Source organism: Petaurus breviceps, unplaced genomic scaffold (genome assembly GCF_028583685.1).
Source record: "Petaurus breviceps papuanus isolate PSGF00001 unplaced genomic scaffold, PetGlider_PUasm1.0 185, whole genome shotgun sequence".
Classification (NCBI taxonomy): Eukaryota; Metazoa; Chordata; class Mammalia; order Diprotodontia; family Petauridae; genus Petaurus; species Petaurus breviceps.
The window spans coordinates 5625940-5641562 of NW_027185797.1; the positions used below are offsets into that span (position 1 = coordinate 5625940).

The 15623-nt window shown below is 39.9% G+C and overlaps 1 protein-coding gene across 2 annotated transcripts in view; it reads right to left on the reverse strand.

Moving 5' to 3' along the window:
• ACP3 (acid phosphatase 3) overlaps positions 1-15623 on the reverse strand; it is an 84506-nt gene that overhangs the window by 21563 nt on the left and 47320 nt on the right. Inside the window, exon 11 of one of the 2 annotated variants that reach the window (XM_069088383.1) lies at positions 11565-13335. The exons of the other annotated variant lie outside the window; for it this stretch is intronic. Coding sequence (XP_068944484.1) covers positions 13220-13335 — 116 coding nt within the window. The 3' untranslated portion in view covers positions 11565-13219. Of the gene's footprint in view, positions 1-11564; positions 13336-15623 lie in introns of those variants that run through there. 2 annotated transcript variants of the gene reach the window in all.

Consider the following 15623-nt stretch of genomic DNA (forward strand, 5'->3'; position numbering starts at 1 on the left):
TCCTTTTCCTCATGACATAGAATTAGAAAAAACCTCAGAAGTCACCTGGTCATTTTACAGACAGGAAATGAAGCCCAGGGAGGTTAAGTCACTTGCTTAAAAGAGATGGGATATGAACCCAGGTCCTACTGACTAAAGAGTACTCAATATGAAATCTATATATTAATTGACTTGGTGGCCCAGTGGCTAGAGCACTAGCTAGCCTTGGAGTTAGAATGTCCTGAGTTCATATCTAACTTTAGACACTGATTAGCTCTGGAACCCTAAGTATGTCACTTAATCTCTGTTGGTCTCAGTTTCCTTATATGTAAAATGGCAACCTCCCAGGGTTGTTGTGAGGATAAAATGAGATGATATTTGTAAAGTGCCTTGTAAACCTTAAAGTTGTGTATAAATGCCAGCTAACAGTATTACTTTCTTTGTGCAAAGAGTTAATTTCCTCTGAATTATCAATGTGTGTAGCAATATTGTCTTCTTGTACTATAAATTCACTGAAATTCATTGCTTTCTGCGGTGTCAAAGATGAGAGTTGTGGCATGTGTTAGCATTAGGGGATACTCTGTCTAGATCTGTCACACTGGTGTGGCAGTTGTCTTGCAGAGGAGACCGCTCAGAGCATTCTGAGAACATTCAAAGCTTTCTTCTTCTGCTGCTGGATCTGCAGACCCCGTCCTAATCTCTCTGGATTCTTGTGTTTCCAAAGCCCTTATTTATTTAGCTCACCTGTAATGCCCCTGGTTGGTGCTGTTCTTAGCACTTCTCTCCCTGTGTTCCTTCCCTCTCCTGTTATGTAGAGATCTCCTACTGAACTTAGTATCCCAATCTCCTTCTTTGTTAGCTCTTTTTTTTCATGCAGGTTCCTATTTTCTCACCCTCTCATGCTGATTCCATTGCTAAAAATGTTTTATTTTTCATTTAACAAGTATTTATTTTCTTTCCCTCTCATCTCCCCTCTCCGTTCCCATTAGAAAAAAAGAAAAAGAAAAGCAAAATCCTTGTAACAAATATCCATAGTCAAGAAAAACAAATTTTGCAACTGTCCATGTAAAAAAACATACCTATCCCAATGTGCATCATCTCTCCACCAGGAGGTGAATTGCATGTTCGATCATGAATCATCTGAATCATGATTGCTCATTGCATTGATCAGGATTTTAAAGTCTTTCAAAGCTGTTATTACAGCTTTGTTATTACTACAATTACAAAGTTGTCTTACAATGTTGTTCCTATATAAATTGTTCTTCTAGTTCTATTCAGTTCACTCTGCATCATTTCATTTAATTATTCTCAGGTTTCTTTGAAATTATCCTCATTTTCATTTCTTATGGAGCAATAGTATTAATATAACATGATTTTTTCAGCCACTTCCCAATTGATAGGCACCTCCTTCATTTCCATTTTTTTTGCCTCCACAAAAAGAGTTGCTGTAAATATTTTTGTACATGTCGGTCTTTTTCCTCTTTCTTTGATCTCTTTGGGAATAGGCCTGGTTGTGCTTACCCCAAACTCTTGCCACACCCTGCTTCACCCACCAGCTGGCTGCCCTGGCTAGGCTTGGACATTCAGCATTAATCTGGAAGAGGAAGGCAGGTTTGTGGTCATTGTAGCAGCTGCCTCACAAGCAGATACAGGGCTATTGTCAATAAGACTTTGGGGCACAATAGTAGGAATGAATCAGCAGAAATCCAACACCACTTTTGGGGACTTCACTCTTCTTAGGAGATGTGGTCCTAAAAGCCTGTGTACATCTGCTTTTTGGAAAGGTGTTCGTTTTTTTAAAAGCTTCTATTTTCAAAACAAATTCTCATAATCTAATTAATATAATTAATTGCGATACAATTAATATAAAACTTTTTACTTCAAATCAAGATTTATCTATACTGGATATCTTTAAAAGTGGGGTATGCTTATTTTGGTTAAAAAAGAAAAGAAAAGAAACATATGGTTTGTTTTTCATGTTTTCAGATGAAATTAAGCTGTGAGGAATAATGCTAAGAGCAGCCTTATGTCTTAGTGGATAGAACGCTGGGCCTGGAGTCAGGAGGAATTATTTTCTTGGGTTCAAATCTAGCCTCAGACATGTAGTAACTGTGTGACCCTGGGCAAGTCACGTAACCCCATTTGCATCAGTTTCCTCATCTGTAAAATGAGCTGAGCTGGAGAAGGAAATTGCAAACCACTCTAGTATCTATGCCAAGAAAACCCCCAATGGGATCACAGAGAGTCAGATATGACTGAACAACCACAAATCAATTTTCAGAATGACTTAGAATTGGTGAGGATAGACAATACATTGGACGCCAGAACCAGCATCTAACAAGGCCTTGACTAGTACTCAGGATTGGTGTTGTTAGGACTAGACTTGAACTAGAACAGTAAATGGAAGACCTTCACTTTTGTACATCAGTGAGGTGTTAGATGGAGCAGAGGAATCATTGGTGGTCTGTGAACCCTCTGCAAACTTGCCTGGGGTAGAGCTTTTGCACCTGGGCCAAGTAGAGGGAAGGAGCATGAGTAGGTCTAGAAATACAGCCACAGGGAAAGGAAGCCCAGTCTGGGAGGACCATGTCTTGGGAGAAGCCTTCATGCCATTGCGACTGTTTCCATTGGGGGTGGGCCAGTCATGGAGGAAGTGCATTCTGGGCAAAGGCTGCTGACACTACCACTTCTAAGAACCAGATGTTCAAGGAGGGAGCACACACCCAAATGATGCTTTTAAGGCTGCCTACGTTCTCTTCTGTGGGGCAGAGATCTGTCTAGTTACTTTTCTGCCTTGGCATCATGGGCAATTTATTCCTATTTTATAGAGTGACTATCTGCCCTCCTGGTTACCATGAGGATAACTGAGCTTTACAGTATCAAGAAGGACATGGAGACTTCCAATGACATCAAAGGAATTTATAACAAAAGTTCAATAACCCTTGCTACCACCTAAATTCACATTACTCTATGTGTGAAAGACATTTTATTGTTAACATCTATCTTCATTAACTCAACCTGTTGCTTTTTGGCATTAGATTCATTCTCACATTTAATTGCTAATAACTCTGACACCTTACATTGATTTCATATGGGAAAATCTCTGTTCATACATTTTAAATGATATGTAATTAATTTTAGCATCATATTTGTGATTACAGTTGACCTTTAATTTATAGATTCCATTGTTTTTCTCAAATCAAGTCATTTCAGTTCAATATTCTCAATCAGTATTTGGTAGCTGAAAGAAATTCTCAGTCAAAGTCACATTTTTTAATAAGCCCTCTAGATTATGTTTCTTGGCCAAATTACACTCCTGTCATTTTTACAGTAGTCTTCATTTCAAGATGAAGTATACAAAGATGCTAGGGAATAGAAAAAAATTACCTTTCACAGCAGGCAGAGTGCTAATGAAAAGCACCATCTTTCTCTCAGTTGTTTCCTTAATTTCAGATTTGATAATATAGTGGAGTATAAGGAATATAAAGAAGTGAAATTGTGCAGAGGACAGAGCACTGGGCCAGAGTCACGGAGACTATTTACCTTAGTTTCCTCATCTGTAAAATGGACCACTGTACATTATCCACTATCTTTGCCAAAAAAACCCCCAAAACTCCCCAAATGGGGTCATGAAGAGTTGGACACGACTGAAATGATTGAACAACAACAAAGAGAATATGGGCCTTGGAATTAGGATAGGCCTTTGAATTTTACCTTTGAGACTTATTTGCTAATTGTATGACCATGGGAAAGTCACTTAACTTCTGTTTCAGTTTCATCATCTGTAAAATGGGGATAATAATAGCATTTACCTCACAGGCTTGTTGAGATCAGATGAAATAATAATTATAAAGTACATAGCACAGCTTTGGATGCTGAAAGCTCATCTAAGTAATTTTCCAGGGGTTTTGTGAGAGGATACATGGATGCCATTTACCTGTAGATTTTCAGGAGGAGACAGAGAGAGAGACAGACAGACAGAGAGAGAGACAGACAGACAGACAGAGAGAGAGAGAGACAGAGAGAGAGAGAGACAGAGAGAGAGACAGAGAGAGAGAGAGAGAGAGAGAGACAGAGAGAGAGACAGAGACAGAGACAGAGACAGAGACAGAGACAGAGAGACAAAGACAGAGAGAGAGAGAGAGAGAGAGATTTCCTTTCTGTCTTGGCGTGCCTTTGTGCCTGGCAAAGAAAATCCTTTTTAAGGATTTTCTGGTGTTCCAGATTTGGGTTTGCAATTAGACCAGACCTGTAGACTGTCCAACACTTAAAATGGGGGTATTTATGTGGCTATTACACAGGAAAGATATTTGACCAGGATACAGGATTGGTCCAGATATCTCTCTCCAAAAGTGTGTCCCCTCAGCAGGATGGGTTAGGTGTGGTCACTCTCATGGTAGAGGGCCATCCATTGGATTTGAGGGGGCTGCACTGATTGCTCCTGGGCTGACCTTTTATGCCTTAGGAAGCTCTGTCAATGAACCTCAGACCCTTACACTATTCAAGTCTTAGGGATAGCTTTTATGCCTTTTAAAGGAAACAAAAATAAAGCTAGCCTGACCCACATGACAGATATTATTCCTATCCCTAGGAGGTGAGCCAAAGTTTGCAACGTATAGTGGGGTGAGTGAAGTGTTACCTAACTGAGCCAATGCGTGAGCAGCGTCTAGAGGCACCAGGAGTGAGCCCAAGGCTTCTGCAGCTGTTAGAGTCACGAGTGAGATCTGTAGCTGTGGGAACCATATGAGTGACTCCAACTGCCTCTTGCACCTGCTGAACATTCAGAGGCTTGCATTAAACACATGAGCTGATATTCTGTTTTGTTTTGTTTTTCATCCCATAGAGAGCTAATGATAGCAAGATTCTATATTGTGGGAGTGGGAGGTATTGAGATGGCTGCTTGTTCCCAGATATCCATGCCTGTGGCATTATCTTCTTAATCCACTTCAATGGCTTCCTAAGGCCCTTGGTAGAGGAGGCAGATCTGCAAAGCCCTTAGAAGGGAACAGATAGGGGCTGAACCTAAGGGATTAATAATTAAACCAAATTCCTAGACTAGATAAGAGCCCAGGAAGTAAGGGAGTGAACAAAGCCCTCCAGGGACAGAGTCCTTCCTGCCTGGTGAGTGGGACCAGGTGCTGGTCACATCATTTCCTCCCTATGCTCTCCCTCAGAGAGGAGATCACAATTCCGGAGGGGAATTTCAGAGTTGAAGATTGTGAAGGTGGCACTGTTCTAGGTCATAAGGAGCTCCATGGTCTACATTCTTCATATTGAGTGACTCAGGTAGCATGAAGGTGAAGGCTGTGGGAGTTAGAGGTTGATGAACTGGGAGGGCAAAATGTTTGAGGGGATTGTTTGGTCATTTCAGTCACGTCTGACTCTTCATGACCCCATTTTGGGGTTTTCTTGGTGAAGAACTGGAGTAGTTTACCACTTCTTTCTCCAGTTCACTTTACAGATGAGGAAACTGAGGCAAACAAGGTAAAGTGACTTACCCAGGATCACATACCAACACATTTATTAATGTCCCTAAGCAAGAGAGCAGTGTAGGGGAAGACTATGAAGCAGCCATTGTACTCCTAGAGAAATGAAGAATACCATGGGGGCCGATAGATTCAGGGAACAAGGATTCATAGTTGGTTATATAAATGAATGGAGTTCATCACAGGGGAGGAGAATTTGCATAGAGCTACAATTTTTTCACCTATAAAAGGGGATAAGGACACAGGCAGCTAGGTGGTACAGTGGATAGAGCACAGCGTCTAGAGTCAGCAGGCCTTGAGTTCAAATCCAGGCTCAGATTTACTAGCTGTGTGACTCTGGGCAAGTCACTTAACTTGTCTGCTTCAGTTTCCCCATCTGCAAAACGGGGATAATAACAGTATCTTCCTACTAGGATGGAACGAGACAATGTTTGTAAAGCTCTTAAATGCTATGTAAATGCTAGTTATTATTATTAATGATATATTTCATACCTATAACACAGGGTTGTTGTGTCAGATATGATCATGTATATGTGCAAACTTCTATGTACATACATCAGCTATGATTCTGAACGATGAACTTCTTAGCTATGAAGGATAAGCCATGCACTGCTTCTATACATGCATGTATATCATGTGGATCGTGCCATGGAGCAGTGTACAGCCCAAACTCAAGGCAAGGCCCCTGCAGTGTGGAGACTGGGCTGTGGCATTTCCTGTGTCCCAAGAAATGGTTAATTTTGCAATCCCAGTCCTGTTTGCCTCAGTGCCTTCATCTGTAAAATGAATTGTGGCCACAGGTGTAAGTGGTGCTCCAAGAAACTGCAGCATGTGCAGTGTTCCCACCCTGGTAACCTGGCTAAGGGTAAATGATATGCCTCAAACCTTCCAGAGACTTAGGGGGATGTCTGCTCCAAGCATGTGAAGACTTCCCTCGCCAGAGCAGGTGAATGAGAACCGTTTGTTCCAACAGCCCTGAGGCGGCTGAGGCAGGCACTGCAGCGCACTTAGAGCGTGATCATACAGTGAAGACACGAAGGCCATCCACTGCATCCCGTGTTAGTCATTGTGGCTTTTGTCCTGACACTGGACTTGGATGACTCTGGAAGGGAAAGTGAGGCTGAGGACTTTACACAACTCTGCCTAATTTAAATCCAACTCACACAAGAGTCAAGACATCACTGGTGAGGCCATTGGCCCTCCTCAGAAACAAAGGATGGACAACAACATGATCTGGGGAAGGAAATGACAGACCACTTCAGGGTCTTTGCCAAGAAAACCTCAAATGGGGTGACAGAGAGTTGGACGTGATTGAAAAAATGACTCAACAATAGCAACAACAATCAAGGAATCCCAAGAACATGTGAGAAGTGTGTGTGTGTGTGTGTGTGTGTGTGTGTGGCACAGAGCTAATGTTATTCAGGCTGAGTATTTCTGGATGCCACCCCACTCTACCATTGCCTGGTAGTGGGAGGAGGGTTAGTTTTTGTCTTGAAACAACTGATCTCTCTCCTTATGAAGATAGTAATCAATAGTGGCCCTTGTAATTAAACAATTAGCAGGAATGGAGGGAGCAAACATATCTGGAGTAGGCATGGGTGTGGTCCAAGTTATAATCTAAAGGGTAACTAGCATCTTTCTCTTCATGCTCTTCTTGCAAGGAAGTCAGATCGATAGCACAAAACTGACAGCAGGGGGAGAGGGCTAAGAACTGTTAAGGAAACTCAATGGAGGGAGAAGTCCAAGGCAGCAGGAGATGACCGAGGCCTTGGCCGAGATGGGCCCTCTGTATGGTGGCACGATTTGAATCCTCTCCTTCCTCAGGTGCATGTATGCCACATTGGGCCCGGACACCCCGATTGATTATCAAATTATTTTTCAAATGAGTTATATATAAAGAAGATTTGACTCATAGGTTAATTTAGAAGAAAGGCTTAGCATAGTCACCAAGGGACACGGTGGGTATTGTCTTATCCTATTAAACGGTATAGTATGGATCCCGTACTATATATCAAACTGCTAGAGTACCACATGTGACCAGAAGGAACTCCAGGTTAGCTGTCAAACTCTCAAGACTCAGAGAACTGGCTGTCCTTCTCCCTAAACTTTGCCCCTTTTTGCTGGTTAGTGCTTATCTCCTTAAGTCTAAAGCACTGGTATCAAACTCAAATAGAAAGGGGTGGGGGGGAGGCAGCTAAACCAAACATAAGGATCTCTACAAGTGAATATTAACTTAGAAAACCATATGTTAACATTATCTGTTTTATTGTATTTTTATTTATTTCATGAAGTATTTTCAATATTTTAATCTGGTTCCATTGGCACTCTGACATATTGTAGGCAAGATGCAGGAGGGTCAAGTGTTTGATATCTCTGGTCTAAGGGTTGGGTCAGATTATTAATTAAATTATTAACTCAGCCCCCATCTTCCTGGCTCTTCCTGTTAATTATGTCACTGACTGTGTGCTTCATTGATTCATCATATAGCATATCATATAAAACTTTCATTAGAATTTTAGGACTGAATAATTTAGGCAACAGTCATACACTCAATACAAGTTAGCTCCTTAAATGATACACTTCAGACCGGGAAGCTATCACTCTTAAAGAACTATTGCATGATTATGGATTATAAACAAATGAGCATTGGATTACTAATCATCCAAACTAAGTTCCTATGTGGAGAGGACCCAGAATCTGAAGCCAGGGAAAGGAGAGAAAAGAGAGAGAAGAGAAAAAGAAAGAGAGGAGAAAAAAGTCATATTTCAGAATGGCATAAACTAAGTTTCAACTTAAAAGTGATCAGTATTACAGTTGGTATTGATGGATAAGGCCAATTGAGGAGAGTTATAGATTGCAGAGAACTGGGGAAGTTGCTCAGCAGATTAACTAATCTGGATGAGAATGGTTAGTCTGTCATAGTGTGGGTCACCATACCTTAGCAATGGAAGCATTTGTTCAACATAAAAGCTACATTCATTAGGGAACCTTTTAAGGACAATTCCTAAGGCAGAAGGAGGAGGTCAAAGTTCATCCTTCCAGAGTTGTGAGTTATTCTGAATGCATGGGTTTTCCTTACCCAGGTGCCTCCTCGACAGGTTTCTTCTATAAATGTATGTCCACTTTCCCCTATAGATACCGAGTGTGTAGGTGGGATTGTGAACAAGTCACAAGTGTACATGTGTATTTGTGATATTGTCAGAATTTCTTTGTCTTACTGTTAAGTAAATGGTTATTTTAACATCTAAAAGTGTCATTATTGTGAGTTGTTGATTGTATAAATAGAAACAGATGTCTCAAGGGCTAGTGCAGTGACTAAGGGGAGTATATTTACTCTTATTAGAGTTGTAGCACCATGGTGGTGATCTTATTCTAGAAGCCTAGGCTTGTCAATGAGAAAATAACAAGCCCAGAGAGTAAACGTGTTCACACACACACACACACACACACGCAGATATGAGGTATTACAGAGGGTATGGATACCCCACACACTCGGCATTACACAGTATCTGCTGGCAGATTTTATCTGGCATTGACCTCTCATCTTAGTTACTATGACCCTCAGTTCGTTCTTCTACAGATCTGAAACTCCACTCAGTTGTAGCTTGTCCATCCAAATCTTCATCTGTAAGTCCAAAAGCTTTTAGGCTAATGCCAAAGTGGCTGCAGCCCAATGATCACAAATTTGGCACCCACGGTAGAGAATGAATTGGTCATCATTCTGTTCTGGTCTTTCACCTTTACCACTTCATTCACCCTGTCCTTCAGTCTGATGAAATCATGGCTGTGGGGCCTGTTCCCTCCTCATCTCACATTGTAGCCTCCTTCATTGTGACTAGACAGGCACTGCTAGTCCTCTGGTAAAGTAAGGAAGGCATGGAGACTGGTGGCCAACAAAGAATTTTAGATTAGGTTCCTATGCTTAAGACTACAGTATTCCAAGGAAACAGATTTATTACTCAACAAAAAAGACACACACACTAAAAGAAATGTACCCATTTTATTTCTTCAGTTCTGTAAATTCAAAGTGGAATTTTACATGTAACAGAACATTTTATTTAATAAAGTTAGTTTCTTTACAAAGAGCAAACTCTGTCTCAATTTTGATTCTGTGGCACAAATGATTTATTTATTTGGAGAGGTCGAGAGGTGGCACATTGGAGCATATGGGACTTGGGGTCAGGAAGACCTTCCTCTGATACTAGGAATGTGACCCCAGAAAAATCACATAACCCCTCTGTGCCTCAGTTCTATCACCAGTAAAACGGGGACAATAGCGCCTATCTCCCAAGGTGGTTGTGAAAATCAGATGTGACAATGGATGGGTGATAAATACATTATAGCCATAATTATTATTTGGAGACTTCCCTAAACACCAGCAAATCTGGGACTAGGAAAGAAAGGCAAAGAGGACAGAAAGCTTGGAGAGAGGAGGGAACTGTTTTGTTTGACAATTTTTATTTGTTATGAGGGTTTTCTTTTCTTTTTTTTCCCAGTGGAGGGGAGAAACAAATGCACGATAATTAAGAAATAAACCTACTTTAAAAAAAAAAAAAGAGGTAGGAAACAAGCATTTATTAAGTCACTGTGCAGTTTTAAAATACAATCCCATTTGATCCTCAAGACAAACCTGAGATAGATGTTATTATTACCCTCATTTTACAGTTGAAAAACTGAGACGGAGTGACCTGTCCTGTCCAAGGTCACATAAGTGGTCAACATCAGCAGCTGAATTGGAACTCAGCTCTATCCTGACCTTAGAATCAGTGCTCTATCCACTCACTACACCCACCTAGCTACCTCTAGGAGGAGAGAAGAGGGAAGGTGCTAGTAAAAAGGGAAGAAATGTAGGCTGTTGTAGAGCCTGATTTTTGTAGAGCCAGATTAGATGTGATTTCTTTCCTAGGACATGTGAAATGTCCCAATGCCCCTGAGGAGACAAATGACTCTCTTTCCCATATTAACCATTCTGGTCTTGAATAGCACCATTTTGGACTAACTGTCTAATGTTCTCACTTAGTTGTTTTTCTCCTAGAGGGTACCTAACATTTCTACTTTAGGCCATCTAGCCTCCTATGAAAGCTCCCTACCTCCCACTTGAAACTCTGGTTTCTAATCTTACTCCGGTTTCTAATCTTACTCAGTCACATATCTGGACAGTCCATAAAATGGTTATTATGCTTACTGAAGTTCTGGATTCTAAGTAGTATTTATTATGATTACAAAGACAGAAGACTAATATCCTAAGAACCTTATCATCTTGGCCACATCTGAAAAAAGACACTTTTATGAGTGCGGCCAATTTGAGATAATCTCAGAGATCCTGAAGCCGTGTGATGGGTTTGTGTTCTGACAAATGTAACCAGGATGAATTTGTGCTCTCTTATTTATTGTTGTGGATCATTTGTTTCCATTGCTTTTTCATTCTGCCACGAAGCTTAAAAAGTAATTATAGTATTTGTCAACATAGTAGCTTCTAGCAAACGACTCAGAGCAGACCTAATTTTCATCCTTGGGAGGCTAAATTGGATTTGGGGGGAGGGGAAAATGGTAAATAAAATTTCTTTTTATCACTAAGATGAGAGTTGAGAAAAACAGATCACCCCTCCCACTGCCCCATATCTAAGAATGATAATGGCCAGCATTTATGCTTTAAGGTTTGCGAAGCACTCCACATCATTTGATTCTCACTATAACCCTGGGAGGTGGGCACTGAAACAGAGATTAAGTAACTTGCCTGAGGTCACCAGCTAGTAAGTATCTGAGGATGGATTTTGAACCCAAGTCTTCCTGGTTCCAGGTCTAGGGTTCTCTCCACTGTGTCATACAGCTGCTCCAATTTCTGAAGTTACCACCAAATAGTTGTGTAGCCTTGGGCAAGTCATTTCACTGACCTCTTAGGGCCCCATTTTCCTCCACTGTAAAGTGGAGAGGTAGATAATCTCTGAGGTCCTTTTCAGATCTGAATATGAGTCTGTGAACTCATTGCCTTTGGGGTTTTCTTTTTCTTTTTTTTTTTTCTTTTCCAGTAGTGGGAAGAGATGGGAGAAAAAAAAAGTTTGACAAGTGAAAAAAAATTAATAATAAAGGAGAAAGGGAGAGAGAGGAAGGAAACAAGCATTTATTTAAGTACCTACCACAAAGTAGGCTCCATGTTAAACACTTTACACATATTTTCTTATTTGATCCTCACAACAACCTTGTGAGGTAAGTGTAATTATCATACTCATTTTACAGTTGAGGCAAACGGATGTTAAGTGGTTTGCTCAGGGTCACACAGCTAAGTGTCTGAGACTGGGCAATGCATGTCTCAGGGACTCAGATATTCCTGATTTCAGGTCCAGTACTCCATCTATCTTCTTTCCTTTTGTACCTCTAATTGTATTAACCAGGTACAGAATTTTTTTTGGTGAATTGGACCTGTAATTTCATCAGTGTTGGGAGCTCCCAGGAAGGTACTTCTTTGAAGAATGCAGACCAGCTACCTTTGCTTCCTATTATAATCTTAGAGATTTGCCTAGGGAGCTGAGGGTTACACAGCCAGTAAGTTTCAGAGGTAGAAACTAAACTCAGGTCTTCTGAACTTTTAAGTCCAGCACTCTCTTAACTATCCCACTGTCTCTCATGAAAAATAAAGACATAAAGATTTCAACTACCTCCCTGAGCTAAGAAGGGTATTATATCTAAATGTTCTAATATCTACCACAGAAAAATTATTAGCCAGTTCTTGAACTGATCCCATTCATATTCCAAAGCTGATCTTTTATTAATAGGAAATCACAAGATCATAAAATTTAGAGCTGGGAGGGACTATGGTAGTTATTGTGTCCAACTCCCTCATTTTAAAGATGAAGAAACTGAAGCCCTGAGATGTGTCACCAACAAAATAATGTCTGGGTCTGTAGTATGAAATGCAAGCTATGAAATCGCAGAAGTTGAAATATGTTTCCATTTAATCACAGTTATCCTTAATCTTTGTTATGGCAGTTCCTAAGTTAAAACCAGATAAAAACAAAACCACAAATAATTAGTCTTGCAAATAGAATCATGATCCATGAATTTTCTAGTTGTTTTCTTATTTCAGACATTTCCAATTCTTAATTCTACTTGTTCTTTTCTAACATATTGGATGTAACTAGAGCTAAAAAGGTTAATGTTATAAGGTAAGGATGTTGAGCACCTTCATTTTGGGGTTTTGAAAACATTCTAGAAGTCTGTTGCTACAACTCAAACTATATTATATCTTATTTTTTTTAAAAGATCATCTACAATTTCCTGTTGTTTTTTATTTCTTGAAAACTATCCTTTATGACATCAGTCTTCTGTCTTTCCTCTTTATCTAGCTTCCTTTAACCTTACTCTTTACCCAGCCACAAATTCCTTTACTCTTTTTGGGAAACAGGTGATCTAAAGTTGGTTTCCTTTTATTCCCTTACACTGACCCCTCTGATCTCTTAGTCAGATAGCATACTAAGGTTTCCTGTATGAGACACAACAATCCTTTGTCAGGGAGCCATCCTCTCTACCTAGCCAGATAAAACTGTTAGTCTGAATTCATGGCTCTGAGGTGACCAATGTATGCCTTTAGCTGTCAGTCTGGGGGCAGTTATTGAACTGCTGTGATTTCATTCCAAGCTCTAAACAGAATGGAGCAGATTAGTTTAGGCAGAAATATCCCTGTGAGATGAATGCCATTTCTTTGAGGGCTGCATCACAAATAGACATGTCACACCAGTAATCTTGTACAGCTCCTTTTAAATAGACTGATAGGGGTTCCTCCTTCTGCATGGTCCGTAATAGAAGAAGATAAACAGCAACACCATCAAAATGCCAGATGATAGGCAAAAGGCAGTCAGTGCTATCCGGAGAGCTTGGAAAAAGAGAAGAAGGCAGATAAACAGCTTTTATTAAGACCCTTGAGCTGGGCAGCAATGTTGGTTTTCTGCCCTCCCTTTAAATGTCAGATATCTCGAAATTAATAGTCAGCTTTGAAATGGACAATGACCTGAGAGTCCTAGGCATGAAAGAAATCACGAAGGGCCAACAAGGACATGATCAGGCAGCATGCCTAAAAGAAATGGAGTATATCCTGTCTCTTCTTTCTGTCCCTTTGGGTTGCGTGGGATTTCAGGAAGCAGTTTTCATTTTTATGAGAATCTGTATTCCTGGAGAAACTCTTAAATCGTCCTTATATAAAAAACTAAGCAATTTCAGCCAAACTCTATTTTATTGCTAATCTGTCCTCTTATTTCCACCTAGTCCATTGAGAACTGGATAATCAAGAAATAGAAAGTAAGGGAATTTCTTTCTTCATTGCTAATTAACTTTTTTGCCTATAAACCTCTGGAAATAAAGGAAAACACACTCATATATATTTCTATTTATTCCTTTCCTAAATATACATCCTTATGGAGATAAAAGGATAAACTTATTTGTTTTATGAAGAGTATTAGATTCATAGATCTGTCAAGTCTGGGGAGCACACTGGATCTAAAATCAGAAGACCTGGGCTGGGGTCCTGTTCCTGCTTTGGTGACCTTAGAGAAGGTGGGTCTTAACTATAAAATGAGGGGTTTGGTTTAGATCAGGGGTGGGGAACCTATAACCTTGAGGCCACATGTAGCCTTCCACATCTTCAAGTGTGGCCACTTTGTTCTGTGAAGTTTGGATTCAGTCAAAGAATTGCACTTGAGGACCTAGAGGGCTATGTGTTGCCTCAAGGTCACAGGTTCCCCACCCCTGGTCACTCTAGATGGTCATTAAGGTCTCTTCCAGATCTGATCCTTGAGCCTCCATCCTGCTATACTGGCTTCTCTTTAGGCCTTGGTTATCTCAACTGTGAAAAAGGAAGTTGGAGTCTAAAAGATGATCTCTAGGGTTTCTTTCAGTTCTGCATCTTATGGTCCTAGAGAAAACCCAATTCTTTCATAGGGCAGTCAAGGAAACTGAGACTAAGAATGAAGAAATGATTCTCCTGTGGTCTCAGAGTGATAGAACTAGAACCAGAAACAGGTTCCCTTTCAACTGGTCCAGAGTTTCATCCATTATGCTATGCTACCTTTTAGATGCTACCATAAGGTGAACAGCAGAATTATGGGAGATGAAAACTGGAGGATAATTGGCAATGGAAGATGCAGGTTGACCTAATAAAAATTTTGAAGGCTGTACAGAATTGGGGCTGGGGGGGGAATAAAGGTAATAACTTTAAAAATCTATTTTTTGATTAATTTATAATTTTTTGCATTTAGTTTCATCAGATATATTTTTATGGTTATCAAATGGAGTAATATAGGTATTGGCAAGATGAGACAGATATTGCCGTTACCATTAACATTCCAACTAAAGATTCAAGTTATAGCAACAGAAAAATTAGAATACTATGTATAGATAGTCCACTTTGTAGATTATCAGTAGCCTATGTTGCTCCACTTTTGTCTAGCTAGGTTTATGCATGAGAATTTCAGGGCTAGTCACTAAAGGACTACGTGAGCATTTGTCTTATGTGTATGTCCAATAACACATAAGCTTGGATATACTTTGGGAGATAGAGGAGGATAGAAGGGCATGTTGTGCTATGGTCCATGGGGTCACAAAGAGTTGGACACAACTGAATGAATGAATAACATGTCCAGTGGGTCTATAGTTTAGAAGAATGGTAAACAAAAAAATCTTTTCACAACTAGTAGATCCTCATATTTGGAATAATTTTGGGACAAGAAGGAGGATAATGGGGAATCCTATCAGAATTGGTGAAAATTCTGAATTACAGGATATTTTTAAAGAATTCATGCTTTATTGTTGTCAAATATTATATCAAGAAAATAGGCTTGTCAAATGTTCACTAGTAGAGGGCTTTTTTAATGAAAAGATAAAAACAGTTTGTAATAAACATACTAACCTAAAATAGTATTAACTTCTGCTTAGATGCCATTTAGATTAAATATGTATCATTGTATTTTGAAAATGCTTCAAAAAATTTTGTCCTTGAGTAGTCTACATTTCCTTTCTAATACTACTTATACTATGTATTTGTCAACAAATCTCTTCCCATGCCCATTTCCTTCCTTCTTTCTTCCTTCCTTCCTTCCTTCCTTCCTTCCTTCCTTCCTTCCTTTCTTTCTTTCTTTCTTTCTTTCTTTCTTTCTTTCTTTCTTTCTT